This window comes from Sycon ciliatum, chromosome 2 (assembly GCF_964019385.1).
Source record: "Sycon ciliatum chromosome 2, ocSycCili1.1, whole genome shotgun sequence".
NCBI classification, from domain to species: domain Eukaryota; kingdom Metazoa; phylum Porifera; class Calcarea; order Leucosolenida; family Sycettidae; genus Sycon; species Sycon ciliatum.
Genome location: NC_088644.1, coordinates 24,258,832 through 24,279,865, shown reverse-complemented (window position 1 = coordinate 24,279,865; position 21,034 = coordinate 24,258,832). Strand labels below are relative to the sequence as shown.

At 48.5% G+C, this 21,034-nt stretch overlaps 1 protein-coding gene across 1 annotated transcript in view; it reads right to left on the bottom strand.

Moving 5' to 3' along the window:
* LOC135809317 (E3 ubiquitin-protein ligase HUWE1-like) overlaps positions 1-21,034 on the bottom strand; it is a 62,795-nt gene that overhangs the window by 7,390 nt on the left and 34,371 nt on the right. Inside the window, exons 36-50 of the mRNA XM_065322651.1 lie at positions 20,219-20,830; positions 19,414-19,542; positions 17,818-17,936; positions 17,014-17,092; positions 15,997-16,115; positions 15,590-15,644; positions 15,154-15,343; positions 12,897-12,954; positions 12,141-12,372; positions 11,047-11,383; positions 10,293-10,435; positions 8,824-9,552; positions 5,881-6,913; positions 3,434-5,028; positions 1-1,596 (exon numbers count right to left, since the gene is read on the bottom strand). The exon at positions 1-1,596 is cut by the window's left edge and continues 595 nt beyond it. Of these exons, the coding sequence (XP_065178723.1) occupies positions 1-1,596; positions 3,434-5,028; positions 5,881-6,913; positions 8,824-9,552; positions 10,293-10,435; positions 11,047-11,383; positions 12,141-12,372; positions 12,897-12,954; positions 15,154-15,343; positions 15,590-15,644; positions 15,997-16,115; positions 17,014-17,092; positions 17,818-17,936; positions 19,414-19,542; positions 20,219-20,830 (7,026 nt within the window). The remainder of the gene's footprint in view (positions 1,597-3,433; positions 5,029-5,880; positions 6,914-8,823; positions 9,553-10,292; positions 10,436-11,046; positions 11,384-12,140; positions 12,373-12,896; positions 12,955-15,153; positions 15,344-15,589; positions 15,645-15,996; positions 16,116-17,013; positions 17,093-17,817; positions 17,937-19,413; positions 19,543-20,218; positions 20,831-21,034) is intronic.

Sequence of the window (21,034 nt, the reverse complement as noted above, 5' to 3'; positions counted from 1 at the left end):
AGCACTTGTAAACCTCTCCGCCTTGTCGCATACCATATCGGAAAGGCCCAGTCGGTCCTGTAGTGTTGCACCTTGAGGATGTCTACATCCTTGCATGACACGATTATCATGATTGAAGACGGCTTCCTCTTCAACTTCAAAACAGAGAGCAGGTGCATCACCATCGGTCTGGTCACCAGATGACGTGCTCTTCTTGCGCTTTCTCTTCTTCTTGGAGATGTCATCCCTGGAAGGAGGTGGGCCGGAGAAGCGCTTTGCCATATTGAATGCCAGCTTCAGGATCAGTTCTGTCAGCTCGGGGTTATCTGCCACATGCACACTATCTAACAGACCCAGGAATCGACCAATCAGAGATGAGCTGATATCTGACTGAGCAACTATGCCAAGCTCAGTACTGCTAGAGGGTCCTTCCGAACTAGAAGAAGCAGTAGCATCATCCGCAGAGCAACTCATCCAGGCAAGATAGCGGTTATTGATACCCTGCAGTCGTCTCCACAGGTCACATGGTTGAGTAGCGTGCATGCCTTGACCATCACACAGCTTTGCCTTGAGGGACTTGGGAATAGCTGCAGTTGATGCTGCACCTGCGTAGTCGATGGGGACCAGCAAAGCTGACGGGAAAAGAGAGGCAAAGCGATGTAGGTGATTCATTGCATTGCGCAGGATTGTCGGTACAAGGCTCTTTGCAAACCTTAGTTCATTCGACTGCAGAGACAGTAGCGGAACAGAGCCAGTGTGAGCAGATGTTGAGCATGGGATACTCAGCCAGCACAGCGATGACTTGCTGGCCAAGGTTCCGCCACGCGCCGCCTCCTCTGCTAGAAGAGGCTTCTCAGAAGATGAAGCCTGGCTGCTTGCCAGTGCACTGAGAGATAGCTCCTTTACTTCTGTCACTGCCATTGCTTGTTCTTCATCTTGGCCGGCAGCTTTGCTGCTTAGATCATAGCCAAGAGCACGATGAATGATAGCCAACATAGCACAAAGGAACCACTGTGGCACGCCCTCGCCGTGCAGTACAGCGTTCAGGATCTCACCGAGGAAAGTGACGTCCAGCGAAATCTCAGGATGAATCATGAGCAGTAGTATCGCTGCCAGGTTGTCGCGGCTCATCACTTCCACACAACTGCGGCGCCTGTCTGGTGCACCAGTCACCGGCACTCGTTGTCCGTACTGATGGCCATGTCGGGTTAGGAAGCGTGAATGACGTAGCGGCACAGCTCCAGGAGGATTACGCAAAACCTCGCGAGCAAAGCCACGACGTAGCCTTGCGGGGTCTAGCAGTTGTTGAAGGCCTGGGTTTTCTAGCAGTTGTTGGGCAGAGACAGCCACTGCCGCCTGAGGATGGAGTCTTTGTATGCGGCGGGCGACATCTAGCTGGCGGCTCTGACGCAGTCGGCGTGCCTCCTCGCGCAAGTCATCGGGCAAAGCTTGAGCGTGTTCATCATCCATGTCTGCCAAGACAGATGCGCGCATGGACGGGGCTAGTGCTCGAATGAAGTCGGCCGAACCGGCTTCCGGCTCAGCAGGAGGTGCTGGCTGGGCAGGTCTGTTGGCCTGTGTTGCTTGCTGCGCTAGTTGTCTCTGTTGTGCTTCAAGCTGTACATGATCAACGGAAGAAAAGCACAGAACAGGTAAGATAATATGAAGGTCTTGTTTATCTCAAGTTTCACATTTCCAACAATTATTTTTGTACTACTGTCAAATAAGACAGTATACAGCAGAATTCAAAAAGGCAGAGCACAACATAGTCATCCCAGATACCCAGTAGGTGCTAAGGCAGAGCACACCATAGTCATTCCCGATACCGTAATGTCGCGTATAGAAGCAGGCGGGGTTCAAGCTACGCTTCAGTGTACATTGTCACACATGTAGTGTGCAAGTACATGTTCTTCTATTCAAATCGTGCTTCTGTGTCCCGGCGCACTTTGGAAAATCGGCTTCTATTCGAGGCATGCTTCTATACAGGTCATGCTTTGATACGCGACACAACAGTAGGTGCTGAATTTAGGCATTTAGATACTTCCTCAGACTTATTAAAATGTGCGTTTCAATTCATCGATCTGTTCCGCTCGATCTACCTGTCGTCTCACAAAAATAAAACAGAGACACAACTCCTCACCTATTGCAGTTGGTCATAGGTTAGTTTGGAGAAAAATGGCAAGCCCTATGAGTGAGGAGAAGCGATCTCCGAGGCATTTGAAGCATGTCGCTGCGAAATTTTACGGCGTGAGTACACCATCTGCAACACAAGGCTTTTCGGAAGCGATCTGACTCACAGACGGGTACGGTAGCTGGCGAAACTGACAAGCCAGTGAGTATCGGCGTGTCATGCTCAGCAAAAAAGGCGTGTGTGACTCGATGCGTGAGGAGCGATGGTGGTTTCAAGCGGGGGCCCCACGCTGCAAGAGCAAACCTGAACTAGGCTGAAGCACCGGTCATTGCACGGGAAAAAGAAACGATCATCATCAACATCGTTGTTGTCACGCAGCCGCCTCAATCGACCGACCTAAATTGCATTGACCTGGCGTTCTTTGCCAGCTTGCAGTCCGACACTGAGCTCGTCGCGAAGGTGAATGTCGCCGATTTGATGGAGGCTGTGAAGAAATGTTGGTCTGAGTAGCCCGCGGAGTGGATGGAGAGTGGAGATGCTTCTAAGCATCTTTCAAAAGCATCATCGAGAGCCGCGGTGATAACACTTACTCACACCACATTGGAGCACGGGCGAGATCAAAGACGAAATCTGCTGCGAGTCGCCACGCCCTGAGCTTTCCAAAGCGACTTGTGACGAGCGCTGAGAAAGTCCGCGATGAAATGGCCGCCAGAATTGCAGCACCCAGCGAGGAAACCGCTGAATCCACAGACTCCTCGTCAAATGAGAGCGACTAATTTTCCTCTCAATGTGATGGCCATGTACATAGCTGTTGCTGTGCAAAATATTTTGAACACACAATCTGTCTTCGTGCTGTACTACAACTTGAAACTGAACCGCGCATTTTAATAAGTCGGAGGAAGTACATACAACTTCTAATTCCGATTGCGCAGGAGCTTCGAGCTTCGTCGTGCATCAATAGCCGATAGTGATACATGCAGTCAATAGCGAAGGCCTTCCTAAAAGACATGGAGCTGTCATTTGTCAAGATCCAACAATATTTGAGGGGGCTACAAGTTAGTAAAAATGGCATCAAACCATATGGATCAGTTTTTTGAAAGGTTGGCAGTCAGAGGATTAAACAATTTTACAAGTTAAATAAGGGGCATCCAGCATATCGATAGTTTTCACAAAACAAAAAAGTTAAGTTCTGACCCTCCTCCCCCCCCCCCCCCCCCTTTGAACGAAAAATATATTGACTTGATAGCTAGAATGGATAGCTGTTTCCAGATGGATAATTATGGACGACCCTAAGCCAATGCTACTAAAGCCACTCCTCCTTACCTCTTCAGCTATGTGAGCAGGTGCAGCGGCAAGAAACTCGGCAATGAAGTCCGGGTTGACAAGTGGGTTGCCTGACGCCGAGTCTGTACCAGATGCGGCAGCGACTGCAGCAGCGTTCTGGCTGATGTTTTGAGCACGCTGTCGTGCCTGGCGGCCCAATTCAAACTGAGCCAAAACCTCAGCTCTCATCTCCTCCGGAAGTGCATCCAGGAAAGCAGGGTCCACTTCATCCGGCACGCCATCCTCATGATTTTCGGTACTTGCTCCACCCTGTGCAGTGTCAATGCTACTACCACCACCGGCAGCGGTTGCAGCAGCAGCAGCACCAGCAGCAGTAGTAGCAGCAGCAGCTTGTGTAGATGCAGACCCAGCAGAAGCATTATTGCCAGTGGCATCAGACAGCGTTGAGCCCACACCAACAGCAGCTACAGGCTCGCTTGCAGTAGCAGGTGTAGCAGTGCCAGTTTCTGAGCTGGGCGCATCTAGCTGGGCGATATCTTCTCTACCGCTAGCCTGTTCCCCGCTTAGAGCGTTGGCAGAAGCTGAAGCACTGTTCGAAGCAACACTGCCAGCAGCAGTCTGCGGTGGAGTAGTTGTCAGAGAAAGCTCTGCCACAGAAACCAAAGGAGAACTAGAAGCTGAGCCTCCCGATGCATTGGAAACAGCAGAAGACACATCGGAGGATGCATTCACAGGATTCGACGATTGTTCACCATCTTCCATTGGTTGCTCAATGCCACCAGTACCTCCAGAACCAGCGCTTGCACTAGTGCTAGCAGCAGTTGCCTCATCTGACTGTGCAGACACAGAAACAGCAGCTGTGTTTTCTGCTTCTCCCTCGGCTGCTGTGGCATTCTTCTGGCTGTCCTTAGCCTTTGCTGCAGTGGCTTCTTCATCTTTCTGCTTAGCAGCAGCAGCCGCCTTTTGTGCGGCAGCAGCAGCTTCGGCCTCCTCCGCTGCCTTGCGTTTATGCTCCTCGGCTGCTTTAATGAGCAAAGCCTCATAATGTTGGCGCAAGTGGACCATCAGCGTGTTTCTGAAAAGAGCAGAGCAGAGGACAGGAGCATTACCATCCAGGAGGTGACTGGCTAGTGTCCATTTGCCTAGCACAGCCAGATCATCTGATTTGACAGGTCGTTGCCGATTGCAACTGATCGTGATGTTATACTGGCTATTGGCCTGGGAGAAATTGTATTCATTTCCACCGGGCGTAAAGCTGTCAGCACTTGACTGACTGTCATCGAAGAATGGATTCTGCTGACGTGCTTGTGGGTTGGCCTGCATGCTGACCAGGTCTGAGCGGCCGTACGATACCGACACTGGCCGTGTGATCCCGATCGGCTCGTTGGGTGACGGGAATGCTGACCAGTTGGTCTGAGCAAAGTTGTGCAGATTGGCCAGTGTGCGACCCTCAGGATTACGTGGAGGCTGTGTTGCATTGTGCATTGCACGCAGCATGGTGGTAGCATTGCGCATAGACAGGGGACGGTAGATCGGCTGGTGGTCAGCCAAGAAGAAGTCGCTGAAATTGCGAGCGTTGCTGTCACCATTGGAATTGCGAAGCAAGTACTCATCCACGACAGCTTGCAGCTGACCTAAATACAAAACAAGTCAGAAAGCAGCAGCACAGCAGCAGCAACAGCAGGAGGAGCAGCAGGAGCGCGGTTGCGTGACGGGGGCGGTAGCGGTAGCGGCAGCAGAACAAGAGAGGCAGCAATGTAAGTCAGTACAGACGGAAATATAATTCAAAGAGCCACCAGAAGGCACACTGGGCACACCGCTTCCTAGTTCTTTCCCCTCTGCCAAGGATAGTCCAATGTGAACAAATATTCACCATATCAGGGCTGCCTGATTGGACATGTTCCATATTCTGGAGCGAGATTGGGGAAATTCTCAAATGACAAGAGTGGATTGCAGCCATGCAAACAAACAGTGGTAAGTCATTGTGAATTTTGCAGTCTCGATCCAAAACATCATGGAGAGACAATGGAAGTATTAGCTGTGCTGCTGTCATTCCAACACAGAGCAACCCTTCCATTTAGATCGACCACAGAGAGACTGTAATGGTGTGACAAAATTAATCAGATCGTTGTCCCCTCACCGCCTATCATGGAAAGAGATCACATACGGTATGTGGCTCTTTAGTTATACACATGTAGCATACATACATGTATGTATGGTTGAGATAGATACAGCAAGTGAGTCAAGAAAGAGAGAGATAGAGACAGATAGATAGAGTTAGAGAGAGAGAGAGAGAGAGAGAGAGAGAGAGAGAGAGAGAGAGAGAGAGAGAGAGAGAGAGAGAGAGAGAGAGACGGATAGACAGATGAACAGCCAATCAGTAAGACTGGCACGCAGGCAAGTAGGCAGGCAGACCGGAAGCAGCGCCGGTGGCAGCAGAAGCAGTGACACTGCTGGCACAGTCACATCACAATATAATAGCTAACCTGAATTGAATCCTGCACGGAGCAACTGGTCAGGTCCACCCGCAAGCTCGGCTAGTTGCATCTCAGGATCCATTTCAAACGACCCATCACTACCAGCCATAGCCATGGGTGCATTGATACCTGGAGTTTGGTCATCCACTATTTCATAAGACTCCACATCAGCATCGCCTTCTAGGTCAGTATCTGGTTGATCACCATCACTACCCTCATCCAATTCCTCTTCTTCCATCTCACCCAGATGGCCCATAGCATCCAGCTCACCAAGGATATCCACACCACCAATATCACCATGGTGGTGATGGTGATGGTGATGATGGTGGTGGTGGAAATCATCTTCATCTTCCTCATCCTCATCCTCCTCATCCTCCTCATCCATGTCGTCATTGCGGTGATGGTGATGGTGGTGATGGTGATCGTGCGGATGATCATGCACGGCGTGCTGCACACGGTGGTCACTTAAACTACTTGAATCACTACTAACGTCACTGTCTTCACTGTCATCATCATCGTCATCATCATCGTCATCGTCATCATCGTCGTCATCATCATCATCTCCTTCACTGTCACTATCCATGGCACTCTCATTGTCCCCACGGCCATCACACTCATCGTCCTCAGGGTCAAGATCACCAGCAGCAGAAGCTGTAGATGTAGCAGTGGCAGGTGCACTGGAAGCCGAGGCTCTGCCCGCTATCGTGCCGCTCCGGCCATCTTCATCCAGCTCCACAACCTCCACATCCTGCTCCTCATCGTCATCGACATCGTCTTCATCATCGCTATAAGCAAAGTCAACAGAGTCGGCGCCCTGTTCGCCAAAGGGCATCAGCGAAGCACCCTCGCCAAGAACAGCATCGGCAAAGTGGCCACCAACATCCGCCAGTGCATGGCTAGAACTAAGCTGAGCTGCGTCGACAGCTGCTGCAGCAGCAGCAATCAAAGGCGTCATACTATTGTCACCTGCATTAGCTCCACTGCCGCCTGCAGCCAGTGATGCAGAACGTTGAAATTGTCCCAGGGTGGTGAGAATATGCTGCTGCAAGGAAAAAGAAAGGAACAAATCACACATTCGGCATGCAAGAACATGTACAGCTCCAACAATCCATACAAACAAAACCATGGAAAATACATTTGCACACGTACATGTACCGTAAAATACCGTTGATCCCCCCCCCCCCCCCCCCCCCCCAAGCCATGTCGCTTCCCAGCTGGGTTTTGGGCAGGGGGTGGGAATTAGATCAATGCTGTCAAGTGCAGTACGATGTACAACGTAAAAAATCAAACTCGATGTGCTGAATTGTGCACATTTTCATCCTGGATTGGCACGTATTGTGTACAGCAGTGCATGCGTCGGTTCAACATCGTATTTCGTTGTATACGCCGAAGTCGCTTCACAGGTAGAAAATCGACAGGGGGCGGGAATTAGAGAGGGGGTGGATCAACGGTACTTTACGGTACATAACAAACAGGCACAAGAATGCCAAGTGCCCAGCATCATTATCATAACAAAAGCAGTGCATATCTTCAAATATGCATCCGTGCACGTATGACGTTATCACGTTCGGTTAGAAGTGTCAATGCTAGTTAATAGTGGTGGTTGGCGGCAGTCTGTGTGTGTGTGTGTGTGTGTGTGTGTGTGTGTGTGTGTATGTGTGTGTGTGCGCGTGTGTGTGAGTGTGAGCACAAGCTGCTATGGCTTCTGCTGTAGCATCGCTATCATCGCCTCCAGCGATAGGCGTCAAATGCGTCAAATGGTGTGTGTGTGTGTGTGTGTGTGTGTGTGTGTGTGTGTGTGTGTGTGTGTGTGTGTGGTGCGTGCACGTGTGTGCGTATGCGCGGGTGGGCAAGTAGGGATCATGCATGTGGATCATGCATGTGCAGTGCTGCCAAATAATTTCCGCCTAAAATCGGACACCCTTCACCGCCCACATGGTGCGAATTTTTCTCCTCAGCAAATTTTTACAGAGAATTCAAAAATATCGCCTAAAACACCATGAAAATTCGCTTCGTTGCCATGGTAACCCCAGAGTTGTCATGAATTTTGTAATGATGAGTGTGGCAAGAGTACATGAAAACCGGGTTTTCATGTAATCTTGGTGTGGTCGCACACTGACTCCGTACAGACTGTCAGTGTACATGCCATCCAGCCTGATCCAGGCATGTTACTTTGCATTTCCACAGCCAAGCGCTAGCCTTTTTAGAAGGAAATGTACAGTGATTTGTGCCTTCAGTTGCGCTGAAAAGTGAAAGTACAGGACTTTTGCATAGGAAAGTAATGATCTCCGACATTTTGGCTGCTTTTCGGACCAGTTTTCGGAAGAGCCTTCAAAAATCGGACAATGTCCGAAAAATCGGACGGTTTGGCAGCACTGCATGTGTGATGTTGTGCTGGTGTGAATTTTTTGAAAATACTTCTTTGTCAATTTCAGACTTAGGTATACGTCTCAAAAGTAAAAACGAGGCCGGTCGAGGCAGCTCAATGCACGAACGTGTGAATGCCAAATGCTGCTGTCTGATGATCGCTGAAATGCGTGAAACTTGAAGTTAAAGCTGCACATCCTTTCGCCTCTGTTGCATGCGTCTCAAAAGTGTATACTTGGGGGTATCTGCAGACGGAATTTGATGGCAACACGACCGTCAGTGCATGAGATAGGAACATTAGTATTTGTTTTGAATGCTCTACTCCCAATTTCCAATTCAGACATTGATTAATTAGGAAGCCGCTATGTCTGCGGTGGCAGGCATACTCTCCGGTGCATATCAAGTGGAATCAGAGGGAGGAGGCAAAATTAGATTATATTGGCAGTGGGGTGCATGGTTGGTCCGGGTGGTCCATTCCCAGATGCAGGTCTGAAGAAAATCGACAGGCCGAGACTATATGACTGGTCAAGACAGGCAACTGACGACCAGAATAAGGCCAGGAAGCAACGCCATCGCAACACTTACTCTGTCTGATGCACCGTGACCAGCTGACGCAAGGTAGCGATGATAGCCAACACCACCAAGGCGAGAAGACTCAACGAACTGACCAATGGCCTCTTCAGCATTGGAAGCTGACTGCGCTATTTGCTGCAGCATGGAGCGCACAGCGAATGACTGCATGCCTGACGCACTTGCAGATGCTGTGTGACCTCCTGACCGTTCTCGGGCTTGGGCCGAAGCTGATGTGCTGTCTCCGCCAGTCCTCTTTGCAGTCAGAGCCTTCTCCAGGTCATAATAGGGAATGTTGAAGACATGGGCAACGGTGGTGAGGAAGGATAGTGGAGGCAGCAGCTCTGCAATGGTCTTGGAAAGCAGACGGCTCGATAAGTCTAATCTGGTTGGTATGCTTGCAAGAAGGTTGAGCATGCCGCTATGGAATATCATTGCCATGTTCGGGTCCAGCGCAGTGCCTGCTGCAAGGGCATTGATAGACTCCTTATGCGGATACGGCTGCTGCAGGATAGGCATCAAGTACTTGCAGAACGCCTGCAGGTGCAAGTGCTTCTCAACTGACTCACACTTGTCCAATGTTCGGCGCAAGCAGTCACAAAGCATCGTGATAAACTGCTGCCGACTTTTCTTGGAGGTGCAGGCAAGACTGCAGGCCAGTGCTGATGCAGCCGAGCTGACATTCACTTTATCGCCTTCTTCACTAGTCGTCAAAGCAATGTGGAGAAGAAAATGCATGATGTCCTGTGAACACAAACACACAGACAGACATACGCACACAGACAGACACACATATACACACAGTTGACACAAGCTTACTAAACACACTACATATGACCAACAAAAAGAGAGAATAGGGATGGCTACGTGAAATCACCCTCATAACATAGCGCGGTGATGCGGGCAAGTACCACTTTACATGCAATAAACTGTGCAGACACCCACGGTGAACTAGGTACTCGCTTGCTCGGAGTGAGGGTAACAAGGATGCGGTTTACGGGGTTATACGGCTTTTACACGCCCAATTAGCTGAGAGACTAACACCCACTCCCCTGACTCACTTGTGAGGTCTGCATTCGACACTAGGATATATGGGCGAAGTGGTGGCCCGCCGATGCGAACGTCTTTGCTTGATGTGTTCCTCAACACGTCAGGTGATGCGGCCGCGAATCCGGCTAACTTTACTTCTTTCTTTTTTTCGTACCAGGCTGGTCGCTAGTCACGGTGGTCTTTAGTTACAGGTTTTACTGTAGTACCAGGCTGGTCGCTAGTCACGGTGGTCTTTAGTTACAGGTTTTACTGTAGTACCAGGCTGGTCGCTAGTCACGGTGGTCTTTAGTTACAGGTTTTACTGTAGTCTTTTTTAGGGGGGGGGGGGGGGGGGTTGAGTGCCTGTTCGTTTCTCGAAAAATATCGATGTCTGCTATGCACCACTTGCATGTGTTCGTTTCTCACATGTATACACACACACATTGCAAACTCACCTTCTGTGCTAACTGATTGGCAATGCAATACTTCCAATTGAGAACAGTGACGGCACATGCTTCATATGTCAGAGATAACTCTGCCAAAACTTTCAATAAGAACTCTTGCGACTTCAGTTCCTTTGTTTTCGCTGCTGTGACATCTGTACATCAAAACAGTAGCAATTTTACAGGAAGATTGGCAATTAAAACAACACATGCAGCACACATGTGCACGCATGCCGCTGCACGCACACCAGATCCAGATGAGACAATACTGTCTGCCAATCTTCTAGCCCTTGGTTAATTTGTAGCCAAAGATCAGGCCGCTTAAACCTTTTCTACCTGTGCAGTTAGGCGGCTGTGTTATCACCCGCAGATGGGTCAGTTCCCTATGGGTTGTGGCATCACCCACAAAAGGGTAAGTTCCCCAAGGACTGTGTTAGCACCCAGGGAAGAGTCAGTTCTCCAGGGATTCTTGGGCAGGCGCGTAGCCGACATGGGGCACGTGCACCCCCCCCCCCCCCTCCCCTAAAAAATCAACCAAGGTTCAGCATGCACATAATGACCATGATTGGCATGCACCTGCCATCCTACACATATGCGGCGACTTCTGCTACCAGGCACCATTCTCTTTCCCACCTCTCAAGTGTCCTAGCCCATCATCCCCAACCACAAACATGAACACTATTATGGATGCGGTCAACTGCAACGCACTGCCCCTGATATAAGCCATGCAGCAAAAGCTGTTGTACGCTGTCGTACGCTGCTGTACCTAGCATGTGGCCAAGCTTGTCCAGTAGCTTGTGCGTGATGTTGGCTTGCACCTGGGAGTACTTGCGGGACACGGTCCGCTGACCAATCTGGCTGGCATTGCGCAGCTGCACATTGCTGGGATGGCTGCGCTTATGCACGGGCACAGTCTGATTGTTGACATGCCGCGACGGCTGCTTGTCCGGCGCCGCAAACTCAATGTGTTCGGACATGATGGCCTTGAACATTTCTGGGTTGCGCATCATGGCAGGCTGAAGTAGGCGTAGCAAATGATCGACGTTGCGCACACCGTGATCATTCTGTTTGCTCATGGCTTTCACCAGGACATTGCCCATCACCTACAAAGATAGCAGAACACCACCGCAGATACAAAGAACAACAAGAACAACAAGAACAACAACAACAACAACAACAACAACAACAACAACAACAACAACAACAACAACAACAACAACAACAACTCTTATTGGCCACAGGCCATCGTGAGAATAAGGGCATGTTCGATTGGTAAGGATCGGGATCGGGATCCAGATCTCAGATCCTTCGGATCCTTCAGATTCAACTGAACACTTTATTTTGGACCTTGACTGTTGCCATGTTGACAATGGCGCTCACAAGTCACCCAAAAGGGTGAATGTCGTACTCATCGCGTGCGTCATACCAAAAGTCAACAAGCTCTATCTCCATCCATGTGCGCGTACCACAATGTGTACAAAAATGATTTTTACCCGCCATATACGCACAAAGGTCACATTCGGATCCGTTGGATCCGGTCAACCCTGCTCCCCGAGGTGGGTTGACCGGATCCAAATCCGAAGGATCCGGATCCGGATTCGACCAATCGAAAGGGTGCGAATCCAGTGGATCCGGTGGATCGGGATCCCGATCCTACCAATCGAACATGCCCTAAAAGATTTCAAACAACAACTTATCGACCACAGGCCATCGTGAGAATACGAAAATTTCAAACAAACAACAACAATGTGTCAACAGCAGAATGAAGACCACACGAAGAAGACCACCATCTACAGAATCAGCAGTACGGCTAGATTGTAATGGCACTCAAGCGCGCCGCAATACAGACATACTGCTTACACTTTTCAGCGTGACTGGGTCCTCCATGACATGAGCCAGAATCACACTGATGTACAGGCGGATTTCGCCAATGCTTTCCTTCGACTCGAGCGCCAACAGATTGTCTATGCCGTTCTTGTCGGCAGCGAAAGTGGCAGCGAACTCTGGCTGGCGGGTGAAACGCATCAACATGAGCACAGATGCCATAACCAAGTTATCTGGGAGCTTCGGATTCAGAAGACTGATGAGCACACTGAAGCAAACAAAGGGAAACAGGCAAACAAGGAACAGTGGGAAAAAAGAGAAAAATAGAATTTCCAGTTTGCATGAGACTTGGACTGAATCTTGCACATTCTGAGGAACGCCATCACCCTCAAGAATCAAGGCGCAGATGCAGCTCTAAACAAGGATACGACTGAATGTTCTGCATCGCTAGGAATGCCATCACCCTCAAGGATACTGTAAATATACAAATTTTCGGCAGCTATTTAATTTCGGCTATATTCGGCACCGACCCAAAACGCCAAAATTAAAACGCCGATGAAATTTTTCACAGCATCTGTCGCACTATACCATGCCCTCTACCCCACGCCGAAAATAAATCGCCGCCGAAATGTCAAAAATCGTGAAGTGCCGAAACTTTGCAGCGCCGAAATTTTGTATATTTACAGTAAACGCACCTCTTCCGGGTTTACTCAACTCCCTAGTGAACACCACGACCATTGCCCCCCCCCCCCCCCCAAAGAAGAAGAAGAAGAAAAGGATAAAGTCACTCACGGTGTGATATCATTGCAAAATTTGGAATCCATGTAACATCCAGTTTTGATGGCTTGCTCTGCAACAGCACAGTAAGTTTAATACACACACACGTATGCACACACACACGTATGCACACACACGTATGCACACACACGCATACATACAAACACACACACACACACACACACACACACACACACACACACACACACACACACACACACACACACATATGTACGCACGCACGCACACACACATACACACACACACACATATGTATGCACGCACACACACACACACACACACACACACACACACACACACACACACACATACACATAATATGTACGCACACACACACACGTACACACACACACACATACACACACGTACGCATACACACACGCACGCATGCACACACACACACACACACACACACACACACACACACACACACACACACACACACACACACACACACACACAACACACACAACACACACAACACACACACACCACACATACACACACACACACACACACACACACACACACAATGACCATAAAATCAGATAAGCTTGCTTTCGCAACCAAACAGTCACTTCGCCCAACACCAACATGTTCTCAGAGAGAATTTACAGACCTCACAGCAACAGTACGAAATAGTGGTTGCGACTTCGGCAATGATTATTAGGAAAGGGTTTGCTTCCCACACTGGAGCTCACGCTATTCCGCCGACTTGACAGTCGTGAGTCAGTCAAGTGTCAAGTCAAGTCGGCGGAATAGCGCGAGCTCCAGTGTGGGGAGCAAACCCTTTCCCACAACAACAAACAAAAAAACAAGTAACTTTTCTGGATGACATTAGGCCACACGTTTTTATTTCTATGTTTCTCGTCACCTGCACGCATACGATTCAGGAGTCTGGAAGAAAAAAAACTGTGCTGCACTGACTGTGCATGTGGGGACCAGCACACTCATGCACATGTACATAATGTGGCCTGGCCTGCGCGACACATGATGCGAGGTCGGCATTTTTTGTGTGCAATCTAGCTGCGCATGCACAGATTGTGATAGAAGCTCCTATGGCCTACCACATACTAGTTCCTAACTATGGATGCTATTTTGCATGGTGTATTGGTGGATTTTAGTGTGAACAAAGGTCTAGTAACCCTTTTTTATTTTGTGGTCATTTTTTATTTTTTCCACCTCTCGCATACGTTTTTAGATTTTTCAGGGGACGAGAAACATAGAAATAAAAACGTGTGGCCTTACACGTGTGTTCACTTGTGCAGTGTCTCACTGTGCCTGGACTCATCAGAGAAGATGAGATACTGACACAAACTACCAGTATTGCAAGAATCGCATCATTGAACGTAAGATACTGATACAAACTACCAGTATTGCGAGAAACCAACAATTAAAGAATACAGATAACAAAAAGCATTCTTGGATAGATATCTACCATAGTTGCCAAGGTATCAGCTTCACGTATACTTCTAAAAGGTGGGGGGAAATGATATCTACACTGCAGTTTATATCCTGAAAATGCATGTTAGTTCGAAACAAACTGAAATGTGATACGTTTCCTCCAAGGCGCTGCTACCCGTACAAGCAGGAAGTTTAAGTTGGTCAATAATTTTGTCAACTCCAAAGAAAGGGAGTTCGTCCGGCTGAAAATTTAGTCCATGAACCATTAGAGTGTACTGAAAAGCTGGACAAATCGACACTTGCCGGGCATTTAATTTAGTCCAAAAGCTCCTTGGACGAAAAAGACTAAATTAAATTCACGGCGAATAGTTCTGTTTATACAGTTAGGGCCTGGTCAGACTGCGGCAAATTTTGGTTGCCTGACGAAAAAAGAACAGCGTCCAGAATTTGAATCGCGATCACACTACACATGTGGGGAGAGTGAAAATTCAAACTTCATTTCGAGCGTCAAGTGGTAATCTCCACGAACGACGTCAAATTCCTTCACCGTGGGGATCGCCAACACCTTCAGTGCAATCCTTGCAACCATCCTTATGAGTTTTGTTGTTGTCCGTGGCCAATTAGCTCCTCGATATCGAGATGAAAAAATCAGTGATTATCAGCGTCAATGGCGTATCAGCGTCAAATCCTGTTTGGAGCGGAAAAGCGTGGTCCGTTGTTGCTTTTTTTTGGAGCGTCAACTCTCGCTTTTGCCGCTCTGGCGGCAAGTTACTATGGAGATTCGGATTATAATCCTAGGATTATTTCGATTTTGCCGCAGTCTGACCAGGCCCTAACTAAGACTCACCGTAGCCAGATTCAGTTAGTTGCAGTGGTCCTTGGTCAGCCTTGCCAATGGCTTTCAGTGGGTCATCATCCAGGGTACCAAGAGACACATTACCAGGAGGGTTCACCATCAGCGCCATCTCTTCATGCCGACCGGTAATCGGCAGTGTGAACATGACGGGGCGAGTCGGAGATGAAGAACTCTGGTGACACTGCAGACATGCATGTGAAACATGAACACACATATAACATCAATACAATGAACGTTCCGAGATGGCTGGCATTAGTCCAGCTGGGAACTGAACTATTCCTGGAGCAGATGAAGAGCTAGAGAAATAGAGCGTGTGCAGACTCCACTGCAGCCAGTTCGCCCTAAAATACTCTCGCCAGCCTAATAATTCAGTCCGACAATCCAAACAATCCGCATGGATCAGGGTGCTGTGGCAGTCCTGACTAACCTGGACCATTCTCTTGAAAGATATCGTCTGCTTGTTGTCACCAGCGCCTTCAAATCTAGCAGAACGTGGAATGGCACGACAGGATAGAAGAGAGTAAGTTCTACAGTAACACAATATGCTCTTTTATATGTTATTACAATGTTGATGTTAGGAACTCTACTACATGGACCTACTAAACAGCAATGTTTAGAGGATTTATTAACTCCAAAAGTTCCCAAACCCTGTCCACTGGATAACCTGCGAATGCATTGCCAGCTGGTGTGTTAGCTTGGGCATCACGAACCCCGACAGGCAGATCAGGGGGAGCAACACACGCACGCACGCTCGCACGCACACACACGCGCGCGCGCACGCGCACACACACACACACACATCAATACAAGACTTTGCAAGCCATGACAACTTACACATATTCGGTGGCATAGCGCTCTTTGAAAGCCTTCGTGATCGGACCTTGCATGGCCTCCGGAATTTGACTCCAGGAATCCCTGAATGTATCTCCAATATACCAATCGAAGCAGTTGAACTGCACCCGACAATCACAAGCACCACCAACAATTCACAGACATGAGCAACGAAAAAGGTCAAAAATGACAGCACATCTACGACTTCACTTTTCCACAATATTGATCAGTGCATGTTACCGCCGGTCAACCACTGGCCGTTCATATCACAGTTGCAGGTGAGATTTCAACCGTGTGCAAGTTTCAACTGATTATGTTGTTGGTGTGTCTGTAGCGAAGCACGGATTTTTCAATCATGCACACATCTGTTTACAGATCCCTGTTCAAGAGAGGAGGATACGCAAGGCTCTACAGCGCATAGCAGATATAGGTGTTGCACTATCCACACTGGGGTGGATACTTCTGTCTACATATGCATAGTGAACACAAGTGCGTGCTTGTACTCAACTAACTCAACATATACAAGCTGAGCACTGCAGGGACGACTGTCAGAAGTAACAGTTATGTTTGCAACTTGCTAGTACAACCGGAGCACACTTCGGCCTCGGTTTGTATTTGGTGTATATTTTCCATATACACTCCAGCTCAGGGTATATTCTTATACATATCCAAGCTGAGCAGGGACGACTGTCCCAAGTAACAGTTATCTTTGTAACTTGCTAATACAGCCGGAGCACCCACCGTCCAACCTTCCCAGATGTAATATTGTGCACAAGCAGAAACGATGCACAGCTGCTTGCTTGCCGACACCTGTACCGCACAATCCGCACTACTGCCAATGGTAGATGGGCAAAGGCTGCAAGCACCTGCTCAGTGCTGCCACTCACCAGCTTCACCAGGAGCGGCATCTCTTTAAGGAAAAACACTGAAGCATTCAAAGTCTTCTGGATCCCTTTTAGCAACAATCGTGAGCAAGAATAACATGTGCAGTGAACTATGCAGAGAAGATCGTGAACAAACCTCCAACGCCTTGCGGTGTTGCAGCACAGTATAGAATTCCTGGCAGAGGTCGCAGAGAGTGATACATCCAGTAAACCAGCTGAGAAACACACACACACACACGCACACATGCACGCACACACACACATAGAAGCCAAGGGGAAAGCATTTAAAGCAGGCATGCAAACGAGCTGGTTCATCCGCACACAAAATTGCAGTAAGGGACCAGTTCCCTTCCACAATGTTACCCTTGCTAGCTGGTAGACCAATAACAAAATGCTAGCATGCAACAAAGTCTGACAGGATGATACCAATAGTCCATAACCAAGAGTATCCGACAGTGATCTCTTTTTTACGGGCCTGATGGGCGGCGCACTGCCTTCATTACATCATGCAGCAACATCAGTGTATCGCAGGTAAACAAACATGATATATTTCCCTGTGGCTTCAAAGTTGAAACCAACTTTCATACGGAACTGAAGCTCAAGCATCCAAATATAAGAAATTGCGGCGGTACTGGAATGAATCTAGCGAAAAGGATTGTGCTGAAACGAGAGATTCGTGAGTTTGAGTGCATTAGTAAAGGGCGTGATGCAGGTGTGTTACGTACTGACGACGAAGGGCAGAGCACCGCACATAGACGCACAATCAGAGTTGCATACTCATGGTGCTGAGCTCTTCATGATACAAGTAGATTATTTGCACAAGAAAAGTGCACATCATGCATACATGTTTTATAACAATGTGCTGTGGGAAAGTATGGTGAAGAGTCAGAAATATGCCACACTGGTAGGGTTCGATTACAAATCACAGGCTGAAACTTACGTTGGTACTTCGTTTGCTCCGGAAAAGAACGGAAAGACAACAGCAAGAAGAGCGGCAGCCTTGCTCATGAACTCCTTCTTCACCACACCAGAAAAGGAGAGCCAACAGATCTTCTCTCTCTGTAGGAGGTCATACGCACGCAGATTGACATGACAAATGTTAATACTTCATAGCGAGCATAGGAAAAAATGCAGGTGCACACACACACACACATACACACAAACATGCCTAAATATTAGGGGTCAAAGGGGTGTTCCGGGTACCCGGGTACCCGCCCGTTAATCCCAGGTACCGTTAGTAAAAGGGTACCCGTTTGGATTTCGGTGATCAGGTCAGTACGAAACAACACTGCTGGAATTGTGCATTCCAGGCGGGAGTCAATTATTTACAACTCCAAGCTGCATGCCTGCATTGTTGTTGCATTTTCGCACCTAGTAGATCTATCTCTGCAACTATCAGACTCAAATCAATTGGCGAATCACAATGTGATATCAAAATGCAACCTGAGAACAGATAAATTACTATCATGGTTTATATGGAAATTGCGCAAAAATTAAAACATGGCTGCTAAAGGGTACCCGTTAACCCGCCCGTTAAGAAAATTACCCGTTCGTTAGTTAAAGGTACACCCGTTTGACCCCTACTAAATATACACACATATACACACCTAAATACACACATATACACACCTAAGTACACACATAGATACATACACACAACCAACTCCATCATGCTTTCCACACAGCAGAACTATTCAAAGAGGCACTGCGAACGTCGAGTCCAGGTCTTTCTCCAAGAACGAACTCTCAACCGAGAATAACTCTCTACAAGTGGTAATTCAAAGTTCTAATTTTGATTACAGGCTGGTGGGAGTTCGCAAGGAGTCATCCACAGGCAGAGAACAATGATGTGTATTTTGTTGCTTCTGACGAGCTAACCGAACAGTACACATACTGTATGTATGCTAAACATGCCATATGCTGTAAATCGGTAAGCAACGATTTTCTTCCGGATGGCGAGGGATCTGGATAAAAGAGGACTGGATAAGCGAGGTCTGACTGTACTGTCATGCCTTTTACCTACTAGAAACGAAGTTCATCATTTAGGCAGGTTTAGGAATTCAGAAAGACGTTGGTGGTAAGAAGCTGATAAACCACACTATTCGGGGATTTTAGATATCTGCGCGGCACCGAGTGTGCACCCAATGCTGCATTGCACGGGATCCTTCGAAGTTAGGGAGGGTTCCTACATTCAAAATGCAAACCATGGTCTGGGAGTACACTAGACGACGTCCATGCAGAACTCTGCTGTATGTTTATGTATAACCTGGTCCCTGCTTAGGGGTCGTCGCAAAAGTTTTCTGTCGTCCCTGAAACGAACATCGTTCATTTCGTACTCGGACCCCCTCCCCTCCCTCTGAAACGAACACAGCTTGCTATGCTGGACGACGAAAATCGCATGCATGTACATGTCATATGTACAGTGTCGGTCGACTTGCGATTTTGGCTCGCACCCCCTCCCCCCCCCCCCCCCCCCCCCCCAAATGAATCATGTTCGTTTCAGGGACGACAAAAAACTTTTGCGACGACCCCTTACATTCCAAAGAATGGCGAGAAGATGCAAGCGGAAGGTGAGAATGTTGCCGATAGGCAGAGCAAGTACGACACCAGGAAGTGCATCTGGAGTGTTGCGCTTGGTCGCATTCCCAAACTCTATCAGCGTAGCCTACAGTAGACACACAAGAGAGGCAAACAGGAAAGGATACGAAGATGGTTAATACAGACTGGTTTAGAGACGGCCAAAGGATTACCGTACGCGCGCGAATACAAGGCCCCTTTCGAATAGAGCCCGTCCCTGAGTCACAGGCATTCGAAGTAATACAGCCCCGTCTCAAATAAAAGCCCGGGGCTCTAATCGAGCGCCCACAGTCCGTACGTTGTAGTGCAGTACATGAACCATGTACGGTATGCACGATCAACACAGTGTGCTTTGCGGATCACTAGATCCATATTGGAGGTACGGGATCGCTCTGGCCCTCTGGGGTCAAGGTAGAGACATGCAAAAATGGGAACACACTGCGCCAGAAACGGATGTGTGCAATCAAAGGGCAATCATCTTGAAAGGTGTGAAAAATTGATGTTTCTATTGAAAAAATAAAGCCCCCTCTGGGTGTCTTCTGGAAAAATAGAGCCCCGGGCTTCTATTCGCGCCTATACGGTACATACCCCAGCTCTGGGTAGATCTCACTGCACAAAGCTGACAAGCATCAAAGCTAGCCGCTATGCCGTCCAGCCAGCACCCGTGTACTTCTATCTTGTACTTATCACGGCTACCACACAATCAAACACAACCACTATATTCTACCAGGCAGCACTCAGAAAATGACTATGGCATAACTTACATCCATAGCTTCACCAACAAGCTGCACAAGGCGCTCCACAAAGGGCTCTAGAAGAGACAGGTCTCTGTCAAATATTGTTCGTAGTAATTTGGCAGTTCGGTGGACAGAGCCAGGAATCTGCTCCAGCACTGTGAAACAGCTTTGTGACAGCATTCCGAGAAACTCCTCCATTTCTTCCACACTGAAATAGCGTGGGGCAGCAGAGTCGTCGGCAGCGGGCTGCTGAACAGGCGTGACACTGGTCTCTTCCGGTTCCGCTCCATCTTCGGCTACTACTGAGTCAGCATGCTCTGTTGGTGCAGGTTCCTCTGCATCCATGTAAACCTGAGCAGCAGCAGCAGCAGCAGCAAAAGCAGCATCAGCAGCAGCAGCATCAGCAGCAGCAGCATCAGCATCAGCAGCAGCATCAGCATCAGCATCAGCAGCAGCAGCATCAGCAGCAGCATCAGCATCAGCAGCATCAGCAGCAGCAGCTTGCTGCTCAACAGGTTCTACTTGCTCTGAAGCAGTACCGGCATCCGCAGTGTCGATAGCATTGGCAACAGCGGGAGCATCAGGAGCATCAGCAGCTTGATTTGCCTCAGGATCAGCAGCAGCGGGAGCTGACTGGGGCTAGGTACACAACAGATTGCAAAAAAACGGCAAGAAAACATAGGTCAGGCACAGACAAGTCAAAAATGGGGCTCAGTTGCTTCAAAATTTGAAGTCACATGTACATGTACCAGCCCGACAGCACATACAAAATCAAAGCCCGACAGCACATACAAAATCAAGCTCAATGTAGCGTGTTGTACAGTAGAGAAGGAAACATCACCC